At 35.0% G+C, this 17,016-nt stretch overlaps 2 protein-coding genes across 4 annotated transcripts in view; both read left to right on the forward strand.

The window, feature by feature from the left end:
* The first annotated feature begins 98 nt into the window (after positions 1-98).
* LOC145726594 (sin3 histone deacetylase corepressor complex component SDS3) lies at positions 99-3,917 on the forward strand. 2 transcript variants are annotated; one of them, XM_081975756.1, is made up of 6 exons: positions 99-386; positions 2,752-2,920; positions 2,973-3,156; positions 3,208-3,324; positions 3,378-3,509; positions 3,565-3,917. In XM_081975756.1, exons 1-6 carry the CDS (start codon positions 230-232, stop codon positions 3,796-3,798), a joined length of 993 nt encoding a protein of 330 aa, XP_081831882.1. In that variant the 5' UTR covers positions 99-229; the 3' UTR covers positions 3,799-3,917. The 2 variants fall into 2 exon arrangements, with proteins under 2 accessions (XP_081831882.1, XP_081831883.1); XM_081975757.1 differs by having other exon boundaries at positions 100-386; positions 2,973-3,150.
* Positions 3,918-4,069: 152 nt separating this feature from the next.
* The window catches only part of Polr1A (RNA polymerase I subunit RpI1), a 94,143-nt gene continuing 81,196 nt past the window's right edge, over positions 4,070-17,016 (forward strand). For both annotated transcript variants that reach the window (XM_081975749.1, XM_081975750.1), the window contains exons 1-10: positions 4,070-4,371; positions 5,469-5,592; positions 9,487-9,728; positions 9,781-9,964; positions 10,017-10,161; positions 10,229-10,398; positions 15,424-15,612; positions 15,665-15,778; positions 15,827-16,015; positions 16,072-16,161. In XM_081975749.1, the coding sequence (XP_081831875.1) occupies positions 4,217-4,371; positions 5,469-5,592; positions 9,487-9,728; positions 9,781-9,964; positions 10,017-10,161; positions 10,229-10,398; positions 15,424-15,612; positions 15,665-15,778; positions 15,827-16,015; positions 16,072-16,161 (1,602 nt within the window). In that variant the 5' untranslated portion in view covers positions 4,070-4,216. The remainder of the gene's footprint in view (positions 4,372-5,468; positions 5,593-9,486; positions 9,729-9,780; positions 9,965-10,016; positions 10,162-10,228; positions 10,399-15,423; positions 15,613-15,664; positions 15,779-15,826; positions 16,016-16,071; positions 16,162-17,016) is intronic.

Here is a 17,016-nt window from a genome sequence, read left to right on the forward strand (position 1 = left end):
ATACAAATCAGCATCGCTCTCTTTCTACTACATTACAAATTGTATTAATCTGAGAGAGAGACAAAGAGTGTCATTCAAGTCTGACATGTGACAGCCAAGTGTTGTTTTTTGGGTTATGTTTTAGGTAAATAAACAAACTGACCCTTTTTCTGTAAGGGACCAAATTAAACACATTTTTACCCCAAATAATTGTGGTAAACACATTACCGTCGATTAGGACATACGTAGTATGTCCTATTTTGGCTCTCCAATGTCTAATTCCTATAACAACCACGAATACGACTTTCAAGATGATAAACTAGAGGAAGAGCTGGAAAACGACTTCCCTGATGATCACCATGAGGGAAGTGATGAGGATACGGAAGATGCCAGCGAAACTGATACAGGTTTGAATTCAAATTGGTTTTATTCATGCAACTGTGTTTGTTTATTATTATCAACACCAGACTGTCCTTTCTTCTCATCCCTTGAAATTGGGGTTTTCTGATTCTTTTTGCTATGTTTATTAGTTGGGAATTCTTTGTAATCATTAGTTAAAAACCTTGTTGTTCATCTCTCCTGAAGAAACTACAGATTGTGGTCTAGGTTACATAGAAGCATCTAACAATTTTAAAAAATTCTGGGAAGGTTTAAGACACTTGTAGAGGCCTCTGGCAATTTTAGAAAATTCTGAGAAGTTTTAAGACACTTTTAGAAGATTCTGGGAAGTTTTAAGTCACTTGTAGAGGCTACTGGCAATTTTAAAAGATTCTGGGAAGTTTTAAGACATTTGTAGAGGGCTTTGGCAATTTTAGAAGATTCTGGGAAGGTTTAAGATACTTGTAAAGGCCTCTGGCAGTTTTAGAAGATTCTGGGAAGTTTTAAGTCACTTGTAGAGGCCTCTGGCAATTTTAGAAGATTCTGGGAAGGTTTAAGATACTTGTAGAAGGCTCTGGCAATTTTAGAAGATTCTAGGAAAGTTTAAGACACTTGTAGAGGCCTTTGACAATTTTAGAAGATTCTGGGAAGTTTTAAGTCACTTGTAGAGGCTACTGGCAATTTTAAAAGATTCTGGGAAGTTTTAAGACATTTGTAGAGGGCTTTGGCAATTTTAGAATATTCTGGGAAGGTTTAAGATACTTGTAAAGGCCTCTGGCAGTTTTAGAAGATTGTGGGAAGTTTTAAGTCACTTGTAGAGGCCTCTGGCAATTTTAGAAGATTCTGGGAAGGTTTAAGATACTTGTAGAAGGCTCTGGCAATTTTAGAAGATTCTAGGAAAGTTTAAGACACTTGTAGAGGCCTTTGACAATTTTAGAAGATTCTGGGAAGGTTTAAGATACTTGTAAAGGCCTCTGGCAGTTTTAGAAGATTCTGGGAAGTTTTAAGTCACTTGTAGAGGCCTCTGGCAATTTTAGAAGCTTCTGGGAAGGTTTATGACACTTGTAGAAGGCTCTGGCAATTTTAGAAGATTCTAGGAAAGTTTAAGACACTTGTAGAGGCCTTTGGCAATTTTAGAAGATTCTGGGAAGTTTTAAGTCACTTGTAGAGGCCTCTGGCAATTTTAGAAGCTTCAGGGAAGGTTTAAGTCACTTGTAGAGGCCTCTGGCAACTTTAGAAGATTCTGGGAAGGTTTAAGACACATTTAGGGGTCTCTGGCAATTTCAGAAGATTCTCTAAAGGTTTAAGACACTTGTAGAGGCCTCTGGCAATTTTAGAAGCTTCTGGGAAGGTTTATGACACTTGTAGAGGCCTCTGGCAATTTTAGAAGATTCTAGGAAAGTTTAAGACACTTGTAGAGGCCTTTGGCAATTTTAGAAGATTCTGGGAAGGTTTAAGACACTTGTAAAGGCCTCTGGCAATTTTAGAAGATTCTGGGAAGGTTTAAGACACATTTAGGGGTCTCTGGCAATTTCAGAAGATTCTCTAAAGGTTTAAGACACTTGTAGAGGCCTCTGGCAATTTTAGAAGCTTCTGGGAAGGTTTATGACACTTGTAGAGGCCTCTGGCAATTTTAGAAGATTCTAGGAAAGTTTAAGACACTTGTAGAGGCCTTTGGCAATTTTAGAAGATTCTGGGAAGGTTTAAGTCACTTGTAGAGGCCTCTGGCAATTTTAGAAGCTTCTGGGAAGGTTTATGACACTTGTAGAGGCCTCTGGCAATTTTAGAAGATTCTAGGAAAGTTTAAGACACTTGTAGAGGCCTTTGGCAATTTTAGAAGATTCTGGGAAGGTTTAAGACACATTTAGGGGTCTCTGGCAATTTCAGAAGATTCTCTGAAGGTTTAAGACACTTGTAGAGGCCTTTGGCAATTTTAGAAGATTCTGGGAAGGTTTATGACACTTGTAGAGGCCTCTGGCAATTTTAGAAGATTCTAGGAAAGTTTAAGACACTTGTAGAGGCCTTTGGCAATTTTAGAAGATTCTGGGAAGTTTTAAGACACATTTAGGGGTCTCTGGCAATTTCAGAAGATTCTCTGAAGGTTTAAGACACTTGTAGAGGCCTTTGGCAATTTTAGAAGATTCTGGGAAGGTTTAAGACACTTATAGTGGCTTCTGTCAATTTTAGAAGATTCTGGGAAGTTTTAAGTCACTTGTAGAGGCCTCTGGCAACTTTAGAAGATTCTGGGAAGGTTTAAGACACATTTAGGGGTCTCTGGCAATTTCAGAAGATTCTCTGAAGGTTTAAGACACTTGTAGAGGCCTCTGGAAATTTTAGAAAATCGTTTTTCTAAGTTGAACTTTCATAAAAGAAGAACTTCTTGTTATTCTGTAGGTCATCAGGGTCATTTGGAAATAAAAGAACAAATGTACCAAGACAAGTTGGCCACATTAAAAAAGAAAATGCAACAACTACAAGAAGGAACCCACGCGGATTGTAATAAGAAAATTAAAAAACTAGAAGCTCAATACTTGGAAAGACTGAATTTAAACGACATCTACCGGTAATTGAATGCTTTATCAGCAACAATCACTGTAAAATGCTGTAAATTTCAGAGATTACATGATTGAGTACATTAAACGCGATTACGCGCAAGAAATCAAAGCGGCAGTAAAAGATTTTGAGGAGAAAAAAATTGATTTGCGAGAAACGTTAATATCAGATCTGGAGGACAAGAAACGCAATATAGAAGCGGAATGTTGTTCGATGGAGTTGACTGGCGATTCCATGGAGGTATCCGTATGTTAAAGTTGATTCAAAAATATTGGAAATTCATTTATTTTAAATTAGGTGAAGCCTGCCATGACCCGGAAACTTAGGAGACGACCTAATGAACCAATTCCGATGCCGGACAAACGTCGTAAAGTCCCTAACGCGCAAATTATCTATTTGCTTGATGAAAAAGAGGTATTAGTATAACCTAACTAATCTCTGTCTTACCTTGATTAACTCAATTTTAGATCGATAACGATCTAAGGTTAATCAAGGAGAAATCTTCCTTGCCAGTCCGAAAATTGAGTGAAAGTTCCTCATCTCTGGGAAGCCCCAACCACAACAACGTGAGCACCAGTGGAAATGCAACAGCAACTGAAGTAAACTCACTTTCCTCCCAATTTTATTTAAATTGTACTGACATAATTTTTACAGCAAACAATAATAGAAACTCGAATCGAAGACGGTAAACTGTTGTATGAAAAAAGATGGTTCCATCGTGGACAATCCATTTACGTGGAGGGTAAAGATCAACCGAAAACGGCCGCCACAATTTCGGCAGTGAGTAACGATTGTATTCTGGTCAAAAAGCAAAACGGCGAGAAACTGCGCTTTTTCCTGTCTCACTTAGCTAGAGGGAAAATTGCTATAAAAAGACGGGCGTCTTAATTTACATGGTGATTGTATAATATTGTTTATATATCAAATTGGTAATTGTGTATTTAAGTAAAAAATAAATTGACAACAATAGTATTATAACCGTGCTGGTTGTAAGATTAATTTAAAAAGTTGTTTTGTATGTGTAGTAAAGAAAACACGAATCCCAGCATCCGCCGTGACGTCACAATAACTCGCCGGAGAAAGCAAATACAGCCAACGTGGTAATGTTTACCAACAACGCAAACCATAACCTAACTTTTATTCTTTATATATAACCTCAAACTTACAGCACTTGGAAAAACTTGTTGATTCTTGTTTTTCTCCTATTTAAAAGTTGAATTAGTATTTACTTTGTATGGTTTTGCAAATCGTAAACATTGCCCTAATTGAGTTTTGTAGTATTTTATTGATTTAATTGCTGTGCAACATGTGGCCCTCATCCAAACATGTTGAACTGTCCAGCTTAACATTCTCGGTCCTAACTGAAAAACACGTTAGGGATTTGAGTGTTCTTCAAGTGATTACCCCCCTAACGTTAGATCCCCTCGGACACCCCATCGCAGGAGGATTGTATGATATTCGGTAAGAGATTTAATTATGTTTATAGATGTTGTTAGAGACAAAACCTCAAATCACTTAAATAATGTTAATGAATTTGTCTGCTATGTTAATGGACTGTTTTAAATAACATTAAATGTACAGTACACAAAAATTGAAACTGCAAGTTTTGTATTTTTGTCAAATCTCATGTAAAGATCTAGCTGTCTGCTTGTGCAAGGTGGAAACAAATTTTATTTGTAGAAATAAGTAAAAGTCTCTGAAGGGAATGATAATTTAAAATATTTTGTCTCCAATAGTTAAAAGTAAAATGGATTATTTTTTTCTCACAGATTGAATTCATGGCAAAGAGATAAGGCCATCAAATTCCAATCTACACACATTTATGTTATTTAGGAAGTTTTAAGACACTTGTAGAGGCCTCTGGTAATTTTAGAAGATTCTGAGAAAGTTTACACACATTTATGTTATTTTGCCAGTTTTTGATCTTTTCTTAGGGTCTAGTAGTTTGAGGAGAATCAGAAAGTTTAGACAGATCTGATTTTATGTTTGTATACAAATAGGGTCACTGTAGTAATTAACCAGCAATCAGTCTTTAACCAATCTTAAGAAAAGCTCCAAAACACTCTTTTTTTAATGATCTAGCTCCTATTATTTTCTCAGTTAATGGTTGCTAAAAGGTGACAAGGACTAAAGGAAATGCTAGAATTCATGCATCAATTCTTCTCTTAATTATAGGAAAACACTATAATTTTACTTACATGTCTATAATATTTATTAATACAAAAATTAGAAAGTTTGAAATAGCTAATCACCTTACTATAAGACAAATTATGTAGCAGTTAATTTTTTCCTGTAAATTTACAGATTGATACTTTGCTAAATATACAGTGACCCTGCTTTATTTACATTATTCTGGCTATATTAGCCTTATTAAAAATAAAAAACTACATTTTATGTTTTCAGGTTGTGTACTCATTTCTGTACTATATGTATTTCTTTTGTTCTGCCTATTTTTAGTACTAACAATACGGCTACTTCTTGATTTAATTGGATTACATGAATGAATACAAGTTTGTTTTAATTGATATAATAGCTAGGACACTGTTATGTTTTTACAGATTGGGGCCCTGCACAGATAAAAGTCAACCATGCGGCACTTGCAACAAAAATATGGCTGTGTGTCCTGGACATTTCAGTTTTATTGATTTGCCTGTGCCATGTGAAAATCCTGTGTTTCACAAGGTAAGTTTAAACTTGTATTTAAATAATTTTGCTTAAATCACAAACTATCTAATGTGTTGAGATTTATCTTGCACATATGTGCAGTTTTTGTGTAAATTACAGCACTGTTTGTAGTTTGTGATTGGTTAAAAAAGCAGCTTTCAGCTGCTTTCTTTGACCAATCACAAACCATCATGTGCTAGAATTTACTCAAATACTGAACATGTTGACTTACCATTAGCATCAGTTTCTATTTGTTTTATTGTTTATTATAGGTTAGACAGTAATTTTAGATTTAGGTACTTTTGATTGATGATTGTATGATGTAAGGGGAAAATGAACTTTCAGTTAACCATTTTCTAAGGAAAACAGTCAAAATGCAGAAAAATTAAGAGTCTCAGTTTCACTAAGTATATTTAACAGTTTTAAGAAAGAAAATTGTAATTTTAGATTCCACTAGTTTGGATTTTGTCTCCACCAGAGTAAAACTTTAGGTCAAATTAGTTTTGTTGACTTTCTATTACTCAAATATTATTTTTTAAGTTTCTGACACTTTCAAAATTGTTCTAGAGTCCTCTGGCAATTTAAAATAGTTATGGAAAGGTTTCAGTCACTTGTAGAGGGCTCTGGCACTTTTTAGAAAGTCTCTGGCATATTCAAAATGATCTTAGAGGCCTCTTGTAATTTAAAACAATTCTAGGAAGGTTTACAACGCTTGTAGAACCCCCTGACACTTTAAAGAAGGTTTCAACCCCCATTTTTTGTTGCATTTGTGGATTCTACGTACAATTCTGGGTATTTTTCTTGTTGCATATCCTATGTGGATATTTAGCTATTTTGGAGAAAATAACGGTTGGAAAATATGACATGTTTTATTTAAAATAGTTCAATAATAACAAAAAACAGTAATTATGAAATTAAATTAGTTAAAAAAAAAAAAATTGTATTATTAAATTAAATTTTTAATTTGAGCAACATTTTTGTGCACTTTTTCCAAAAATTTTCCATAACTTGCTTATTTGAGAGTTGACGACCAAAAGTGATTGAAGTGAAAAGATAGCTCAGGTCGTAAGCTTTCCAAAAATATGCTCATTTAAGTTAATCGGTTGTACCGTTTGGCCGCTAGAGGGCGTCAAAGTTAAGCTTCACAAACCTTCAAAGTGACTTAACCACGTTTGCTTTAACCTAATAAATAATTCAGTTATTTCAACAGTTACCACAAAAGGTCACTGAAGGTAAAATATAATCCAGACCAAAGGCTTTTCAACGGTGTATTCAAAAAAGATCATCGGTGTGGTAGTTTGACCGCTAGAGGGCGTTAAAGTCAAGCTTTTTGATCATTTTTGCTTTTTACACAGTTTTTGAGATATTTCCCGGAAACTAAAAATTTATTTCACTTTTTTGGGACACCCTGTACTCAGCCGCTAATTTGAGACACCCTTCATCACATTGACTCCAGTTGGGGCAAAATGCATGTCATTTGCAAAAACCCTCTTAGAGCATGAAAATGACTATTTTAAGCACATTTTTGGAATCGCCATTTAATTTCTTATCCAATAACATCCAAAAACACTGCAAAATTTGGTACTGGCAATTTCAAAAGCGGTGTCAAATTTTAAACTGTCAGAAACAAAGTTTAAAAGGACAGTCAAGAACAAAATCGCCTGGAAAACCCTCTTGGAGTGGGAAAATGACTGTTTTAAGCACATTTTTGGAATCGTCATTAAATTTCCTATTCAATAACATGCAAAAACACTAAAAAATTTTGTACAGTCAGGGAGAAAAGCGATGTCAAAGTTTGAACTGTCAGAAACACAGTTTAAAAGGACAGTTAAGAACAAAATCGTCTGGAAAACTCTCTTGGAGTGGGAAAATGATTGTTTTAAGCACATTTTTGGGATCGTGATTAAATTTTCTATCCAATAACATGCAAAAACACTAAAAAACGTGGTACAGTCAGGGAGAAAAGCGGTGTCAAAGTTTGAACTGTCAGAAACACAGTTTAAAAGGACAGTTAAAGATAAAATCGCCTGGAAAACCCTCTTGGAGTGGGAAAATGACTGTTTTAAGCACATTTTTGGGATCGTGATTAAATTTTCTATCCAATAACATGCAAAAACACTAAAAAATTTTGTACAGTCAGGGAGAAAAGCGATGTCAAAGTTTGAACTGTCAAAAACACAGTTTAAAAGGACAGTTAAAAACAAAATCGCCTGGAAACCCCTCTTGGAGTGGGAAAATTACCGTTTTAAGCACATTTTTGGAATCGTCATTAAATTTCCTATCCAATAACATGCAAAAACATTACAAAATTTGGTACAGTCAGGGAGAAAAGCAGTGTCAAAGTTTGAACTGTCAGAAACACAGTTTAAAAGGACAGTTAAAGACAAAATTGCCTGGAAAACCTTCTTCGAGTGGGAAAATGACTGTTTTAAGCACATTTTTGGAATTGTCATTAAATTTCCTATTTAATAACATGCGAAAACACTACAAAATTTGGTACAGTCAGGGAGAAAAGCGGTATCAAAGTTTGAACTGTCAGAAACACAGTTTAAAAGGACAGTTAAGAACAAAATTGCCTGGAAAACCCTCTTGCTGTGGGAAAATGACTGATTTAAGCACATTTTTGGAATCGCCATTAAATTTCCTATCAAATAACATGACTTAAGATTTGTGATTGAACGAAGCCGTTTTTAAAAACTAAGTTTTATTACAAAAATTGTAAATTACAAATTAAAGGATTAAAATAGGTCTTAACAATTAGAAGGCTAGACTCTGACTGTCTTAATACAAAATACAATAAAATGAATTAAACCGAATTATGGCGGATTCCCAGGTCTAGTCAGCAATATAATGGCTAGCTAGCAGTATTCCCGGAATAGGTGGCCTCATAACTCATGCAAAAACACTACAAAATTTGGTATAGTCAGGGAGAAAAGCGGTGTCAAAGTTTGAACTGTCAGAAACACAGTTTAAAAGGACAGTTAAGGACAAAATCGCCTGGAAAACCCTCTTGGTGTGGGAAAATAACTGTTTTAAGCACATTTTTGGGATCGTCAGTCAATTTCCTATCCAATAACATCCAAAAACACTGCAAAATTTGGTACAGTCAGGGAGAAAAGTGGTGTCAAAGTTTGAACTGTCAGAAACACAGTTTAAAAGGACAGTTAAGGACAAAATCGCCTGGAAAACCTTCTTGGAGTGGGAAAATGACTGATTTAAGCACATTTACATTTTTGGAATCGTCAGTCAATTTCCTATCCAATAACATCCAAAAACACTGCAAAATTTGGTACTGTCAGTTTCAAAAGCGGTGTCAAAGTGATTTAATCATTTTTGCTTTAACCTAAAATAATTCAGTCATTTGAACAGTTACGACAAAAGGTCACTGAAGGTAAAATATAGTTCAGTCCAAAGGCTTTTCAACGGTGTATTTAAAAAACGTCATTAACCGCTAGAGGGCGTCAAAGTCAAGCTTTTTGACCATTTTTGCTTTTTACACAGTTTTTGAGATTTTTCCCGAAACTAAAAATTGATTTCACTTTTTTGGGACACCCTGTACTCAGCCGCTAATTTGAGACACCCTTCATCACCCTGACATCCATTTTGCCCCAACTGTCACAGTTTTGGGGATGACCTGGAAATTATGTCAATTTTCACAGTTTTCAGTGCGTGCCACGCAAAAAAAAAATGATCCCAATCATCCAATAAATGCAACAAAAAATAAAGGTTCTCATTTGAAAATGTCCACTAGAAGGTCGTATCTCAATTTTGGGACACCCAGTATATACATACGTGTCCGAGCATTTTTCTGATAGATAATTCCCTGAATTTTAATCGAATTTATTCCATACTTTATGAACACACTGTATACAAAATAATGTAGGAAAAAAGCTAGAACATGTACAATTTCAGGTCATTGGAACAATCTTAAGATACTCATGTTTGTCCTGTCACAAACTGCAATTGAACGAAGAAACCAGAAAGAAAATCGAAACTATGATCCAGGAGGATAATTCGGAATTTGTGCAAATGAGCGTTGTTAAATTGATCCTGGATGAGGCCAAAACCGGTAAAATTTGCATACACTGCAAACATACCATGGATAAAATCCAAGTGTTGGCCAATAGGATAGTGATGATTTCCAGAAAAAAAGGGTGCGAAACATTGTTTTTGAAACGAATTTGAATGACTGAAAGTTTTGTACAGGTCGGACGAATCCAAATCATCAGTAAAGGGAATCAAACCTTTAGAGTCTAAATACGTGAATGCTTCACAGTCTCAAATTTATTTGAGAGAGATTTGGAATAATGAGGAGAACTTGATTAGAATTATTGTACCGGTACTTAACGATGTGGACTCTCTTTATCCCACCGACTCCTTTTATTTTCAAGTAAGTTTTGTGAAATGGAACTGGACAGTTGGAAAGTGGATGGTTGTTACAGGTTGTCCCAGTCCCACCTCCAAATGTACGACCAGTCAATTATATGAACGGGAGAGTGTTGGAAAACCCTCAAACTACCGTGTATAAAAATATATTGACCAATTCTATAGTCATGAATCATCTAATTAAAGTTGTGCAGAAAAAAGGTAAGTTAGCTTTCTAGCTATTTAGTTGGTGTTCTGTGATTCACGCAAATACTGCAACTATTTTTAGGTGACATTTCGGTCTTACCATCAAAAGAGGCTCAGGATTTTTATCAAACCGCCAAAGGTAAAACGCCAATCGAAAAGTTGAACAACTGTTGGGAAGATTTACAGGCCAATATTAATGGATTGCTTTCGAACGATTCTCGGAGAAGTAAAGAGGGCATTGGTCTAAAACAGGTGAGTGATTATGTTAAAAATAGCAACAATTTTGCTAAAAATTTATGCTCTAACATGAAATATGTAAAAACCATACTTTTGTGACACACAATCCACAATTTGAATAGCAACATTTGTTGATAACGGTTATTCCACTGTAAATGTACCAAAAAACAACTTTCAAACTGAATTTTTGGTGTTTACATTTTAAAAGTTGGTGCATTTCTAAAAACCACAAAAATAATTATAAAATATATTAAATTTTCTAATTTAATTTAAACAAGATAGTTTTCTGCAATATTTTTATAAACTACAAATGATAGAAAAACTCTGATTAACTTATCATATGTATGTCTCTTTTGGAGAAATAGCTAGCTGAGGATTGAATTGAAGGAAAATGACAAAATTCGGCATTTCTCAAACAGTTAAGCAACCTGGGGGAATAATGATGAAGCTAAACTAAAACAACCAAGTAATCGAGTAGTCCTGTTTTTAGGTGTTTAACTGTGTCTTAGTTGAAACAGCAGTTCAAGACGGACATTTTGAGTTTTTTACGGCCCCTAAAGCCCAAATAATACCCAAGATACGGATTTTTTTCAATTGGGAAAAATTTTTCAGAAATTAATACCGATTTACTGTAACTTCAAAAAATACTGATTTTTAATTTTTCCACATTTATTTTCTAAGTTTTAACATTCGTGACAAATATCACGAGGTTTTAGAAGATAATTTAGTCACGCGACAACTGTCAAATCTCAGAAACGCGTTTCATATCAATTACTACAAGAGGACTTTTCTAAAACCTGATTTTTGCAACTTTTGAGCATACAGTTTGACATTTTTCACGTTACTGACAGTTGACGCGTGATTTTAGAACACTATTTAGCTAAACGGTCACGTGATAATTGTAAAAATGACTGTCATAAATCTCAGAAACACGTCTCGTTTCGAAAACTGTGTTAAACCTTGGTTTTAGAGGATTATTTAGCTAGGCAGTCACATGACCCACTTAGAAAAAAAAAATACTGTTTTAAACACATTTTTGGAATCTTTATTAAATTTCCTATTCTATAACCTGAAAAAACACTACAATATTTAGTACAGTCTGTGAGAAAAACGGTGTCAAAGTTTGAACTGCCAAAAACACAGTTTAAAAGGACAGTTAAGGATAAAATCGCCTGAAAAACTCCCTTGGAGTGGGAAAATTACTGTTTTAAGCATATTTTTGGAATCTTCATTAAATTTCCTATTCTATAACCTGAAAAAACACTACAATATTTAGTACAGTCTGTGAGAAAAGCGGTGTCGAAGTTTGAACTGCCAGAAACACAGTTTAAAAGGACAGTTAAGGACAAAATTGTCTGAAAAAGACCCTTGGAGTGGGACAATGACTGTTTTAAGCATATTTTTGGAATCGTCATTAAATTTCCTATCCAATAACTTGGAAAACAGTACAAAATTTAGTACAGTCAGGGAGAAAAGCGGTGTCAAAGTTTGAGCTGCCAGAAACACAGTTTAAAAGGACAGTTAAGGAGAAAATCGCCTGAAAAACTCACTTGGAGTGGGAAAATCACACTTTTAAGCACATTTTTGGAATCGTCATTAAATTTCCTATCCAGTAACTTGAAAAACACCACAAAATTTAGTACAGTCAGGGAGAAAAGCAGTGTCAAAGTTTGAGCTGCCAGAAACACAGTTTAAAAGGACAGTTAAGGAGAAAATCGCCTGAAAAACTCACTTGGAGTGGGAAAATCACACTTTTAAGCACATTTTTGGAATCGTCATTAAATTTCCTATCCAGTAACTTGAAAAACACCACAAAATTTAGTACAGTCAGGTAGAAAAGCAGTGTTAAAGTTTGATCTGCTAGAAACACAGTTTAAAAGGACAGTTAAGGAGAAAATCGCCTGAAAAACTCCCTTGGAGTGGGAAAATGACTGTTTTAATTACATTTTTGGAATCGTCATTAAATTTCCTATCCAATAACATAAAAAACACTACAAAATTTAGTACAGTCGGGAGAAAAGCGGTGTCAAAGTTTTAACTGCCAGAAACACAGATTAAAAGGACAGTTAAGGAGAAAATCGCCTGAAAAAGACCCTTGGAGTGGGACAATGACTGTTTTAAGCACATTTTTGGAATCGTCATTAAATTTCCTATCCAATAACTTGGAAAACAGTACAAAATTTAGTACAGTCAGGGAGAAAAGCGGTGTCAAAGTTTGAGCTGCCAGAAACACAGTTTAAAAGGACAGTTAAGGAGAAAATCGCCTGAAAACTCACTTGGAGTGGGAAAATCACTCTTTTAAGCACATTTTTGGAATCGTCATTAAATTTCCTATTCAATAACTTGAAAAACACTAAAAAATTTAGTACAGTCAGGGAGAAAAGCAGTGTCAAAGTTTGAGCTGCCAGAAACACAGTTTAAAAGGACAGTTAAGGAGAAAATCGCCTGAAAAACTCACTTGGAGTGGGAAAATCACACTTTTAAGCACATTTTTGGAATCGTCATTAAATTTCCTATCCAGTAACTTGAAAAACACCACAAAATTTAGTACAGTCAGGTAGAAAAGCAGTGTTAAAGTTTGAACTGCCAGAAACACAGTTTAAAAGGACAGTTAAGGAGAAAATCGCCTGAAAAACTCCCTTGGAGTGGGAAAATGACTGTTTTAATTACATTTTTGGAATCGTCATTAAATTTCCTATCCAATAACATAAAAAACACTACAAAATTTAGTACAGTCGGGAGAAAAGCGGTGTCAAAGTTTTAACTGCCAGAAACACAGATTAAAAGGACAGTTAAGGAGAAAATCGCCAGGAAAACCTACTTGGAGAGGGAAAAATGACTGTTTTAAGTACATTTTTGGAATTATTACTGAAAAAATGCTACAAAATTTGATCAAAATTTGAACTGCCACAAATACAGTTTGAAAGGGCAGTCAGGGACAAAATCGCCTGTAAAACCCACTTGAAGTGACAGAATCACTCTTTTAAGCACATTTTTGGAATCGTCATTAAATTTCCTATCCAATAACTTGAAAAACACTACAAAATTTAGTACAGTCAGGGAGAAAAGCGGTGTCAAAGATTGAACTGTCAGAAACACAGTTTAAAAAGACAGTCAAGGACAAAATCGCTTGGAAAACCCTCTTAGAGTGGGAAAATGACTGTTTTAAGCGCATTTTTGGAATCGTCATTAAATTTCCTATCCAATAACTTGGAAAACAGTACAAAATTTAGTACAGTCAGGGAGAAAAGCGGTGTCAAAGTTTGAGCTGCCAGAAACACAGTTTAAAAGGACAGTTAAGGAGAAAATCGCCTGAAAAACTCACTTGGAGTGGGAAAATCACTCTTTTAAGCACATTTTTGGAATCGTCATTAAATTTCCTATTCAATAACTTGAAAAACACTAAAAAATTTAGTACAGTCAGGGAGAAAAGCAGTGTCAAAGTTTGAGCTGCCAAAAACACAGTTTAAAAGGACAGTTAAGGAGAAAATCGCCTGAAAAACTCACTTGGAGTGGGAAAATCACTCTTTTAAGCACATTTTTGGAATCGTCATTAAATTTCCTATCCAATAACTTGAAAAACACTACAAAATTTAGTACAGTCAGGGGGAAAAGCGGTGTCAAAGTTTGAGCTGCCAGAAACACAGTTTAAAAGGACAGTTAAGGAGAAAATCGCCTGAAAAACTCACTTGGAGTGGGAAAATCACTCTTTTAAGCACATTTTTGGAATCGTCATTAAATTTCCTATCCAATAACTTGAAAAACACTACAAAATTTAGTACAGTCAGGGGGAAAAGCGGTGTCAAAGTTTGAGCTGCCAGAAACACAGTTTAAAAGGACAGTTAAGAAGAAAATTACCTTAAAAACTCCCTTGGAGTTGGAAAATGACTGTTTTAAGCCCATTTTTGGAATCGTCATTAAATTTCCTATTCATTAACTTGAAAAACACTACAAAATTTAGTACAGTCAGGGAGAAAAGCGGTGTCAAAGTTTGAGCTGCCAGAAACACAGTTTAAAAGGACAGTTAAGGAGAAAATCGCCTGAAAAACCCACTTGGAGTGGGAAAATCACACTTTTAAGCACATTTTTGGAATCGTCATTAAATTTCCTATCCAATAACTTGAAAAACACTAAAAAATTTAGTACAGTCAGGGAGAAAAGCGGTGTCAAAGTTTGAGCTGCCAGAAACACAGTTTAAAAGGGCAGTTAAGGAGAAAATTACCTTAAAAACTCCCTTGGAGTTGGAAAATGACTGTTTTAAGCCCATTTTTGGAATCGTCATTAAATTTCCTATTCATTAACTTTAAAAACACCACAAAATTTAGTACAGTCAGGTAGAAAAGCAGTGATAAAGTTTGAACTGCCAGAAACACAGTTTAAAAGGACAGTTAAGGAGAAAATTGCCTGAAAAATTCCCTTGGAGCGGGAAAATGACTGTTTTAAGCACATTTTTGGAATCGTCATTAAATTTCCTATCCAATAACATGAAAAAACACTACAAAATTTGGTACAGTTAGGGAGAAAAGCGGTGTCAGAGTTTGAACTGCCAGAACCACAGTTTAAAAGGACAGTTAAGGAGAAAATCGCCTGGAAAAGAGGGAAAATGACTGTTTTAAGTACATTTTTGGAATCATTACTGAAAAAATACTACGAAATTTGATCAAAATTTGAACTGCCACAAATACAGTTTGAAAGGACAGTCAGGGACAAAATCGCCTGTAAAACCCACTTGAAGTGACGGAATCATGTTTTTAAGCACATTGTTGTAATCCTCATTAAATTTCCTATCCAATAACCTGAAAAAACATTTCAACATTTGGTACAGTCAAAGAGAAAAGTGGTGTCAAAGTTTGAACTGTCAAAAACACAGTATTTGCAATTTACCAGTAATGCCATTATAATTTGTCTCTTTTACATTAATTTAAAGAGTAAATTATATCTAATTTTACTCACGTGCGATCAAGGGAGTTCTCTCCCACTCTCACTTGTTAGTAAAGTATCACTTTTCGCACGGTAAATAATCATTAAATTTGCTGACAGATTCTTGAGAAAAAACAAGGAATCATTCGTCAACATATGATGGGAAAACGTGTCAATTTCGCGGCCAGATCGGTCATCACGCCCGATCCCAACCTGGACGTAGGTGAGGTGGGTATTCCGGAAGCGTTCGCCACCAAACTAACCTGTCCTGTGCCAGTCACACCTTGGAACGTTGAATATTTAAGAAAGGTGTTCTTCTAAATTCAGGGTTTCGGAGAGTGTAACGTTGTTAGTGTTGCAGCTAGTGCTAAACGGCCCCAACGTTCATCCCGGTGCAGTTTTAGTCGAAATGGAAGACGGAGGCGTGAAACGAATCAATCCAAATAATGAACTTCAACAACAAAGTCTTTTAAAGGTATAGCAGCATTTTTAAAGTGCAACTGATACTTAAAACTGGGTTTAGGTTCTGTTAACTCCGCAAAACGAGCGCGGGCGCTTTAACGGAGTGAAAATCGTTCATCGACATCTAGAAAACGGCGATATTCTGCTACTAAACAGGCAGCCAACATTACACAAACCTTCGATTATGGCTCACCGTGCTAGGATTTTGAAGGGCGAGAAGACTTTAAGGTTGAACTACGCCAATTGCAAGGTAATGTTTGATTTATTACTAACTTGAGCGGTGATTATTGGAGCTTTTTTGATTAGGCTTACAACGCGGATTTCGACGGGGATGAAATGAACGTACATTTTCCACAAGACCAAGTAGCTCGGAGTGAAGGATATCACATTGTTGAGGTAAGTTTTGTTTGTCGGTCTATGGGGGTTACTTGTGTTGGGTTGTAATTAGCAACAGAGTAATAACTTTGAACGTTTTATTTTATGATAAGAAAATTAATTCAACTTCAAACAAAACTAACTTGTACCATATTACAAAAAGGTAATTTTACCTTTTTACAAACTAGACATAATTTTAACTCGTCTTATTTAAGATTAGTTATAACTCTAACACCCTCTCCTAATCTTAAATAAGAATACTTATTATCTATTACAAGTACAAACACATAAATCTAATCCAACATCGTATTACATTTAAAATTTTGAAATTTCACTTATCCAAAGGTTTGGTTAAACTATCTGCAAGCTGCTCACTACTCGGACAATAAAACAATTTAACAATACCTTCTCATTAATAAAATGATACCGGACATCAATGTGCTTTGCTGCGTTTGTTAAACTGTCCATTTTTAATTATAGTAATAGCACTTTGATTATCAACATAGATTTATATTAATATTTACTCCCAAAAGCTCATCTATAACTGACTTTAAAAACAAAAGCTTCTTTAATACATTCTGCAGCAGCTATATACTCTGCTTCAGTACTGGAAAGTGATACTATAGGTTGCCGTTCAGAACACCATGCCACAGGACCACCACAAATTTTTATGATATACCCTGTAGTGCTTTTCCTTGAGTATACAGGGTGGTCCAGTTTTAAATGTCAATAATTCACCAATCCATACCGAATTAAAAAATAAGTTGACATTCATTATCATTTTCCTGAAAAGTGCTTCCTAAGGAAAATACAACCCTTCAAATTTCTGTTTAAAAAATCGTTTTTTTTTTTGTCATAATTGTCAGACCGTTGGAG

The sequence above is a fragment of the Ips typographus genome, linkage group LG3 (genome assembly GCF_016097725.1).
Source record: "Ips typographus isolate SLU linkage group LG3, UJ_Ityp_2.0, whole genome shotgun sequence".
In the NCBI taxonomy this organism is placed as follows: Eukaryota; Metazoa; Arthropoda; class Insecta; order Coleoptera; family Curculionidae; genus Ips; species Ips typographus.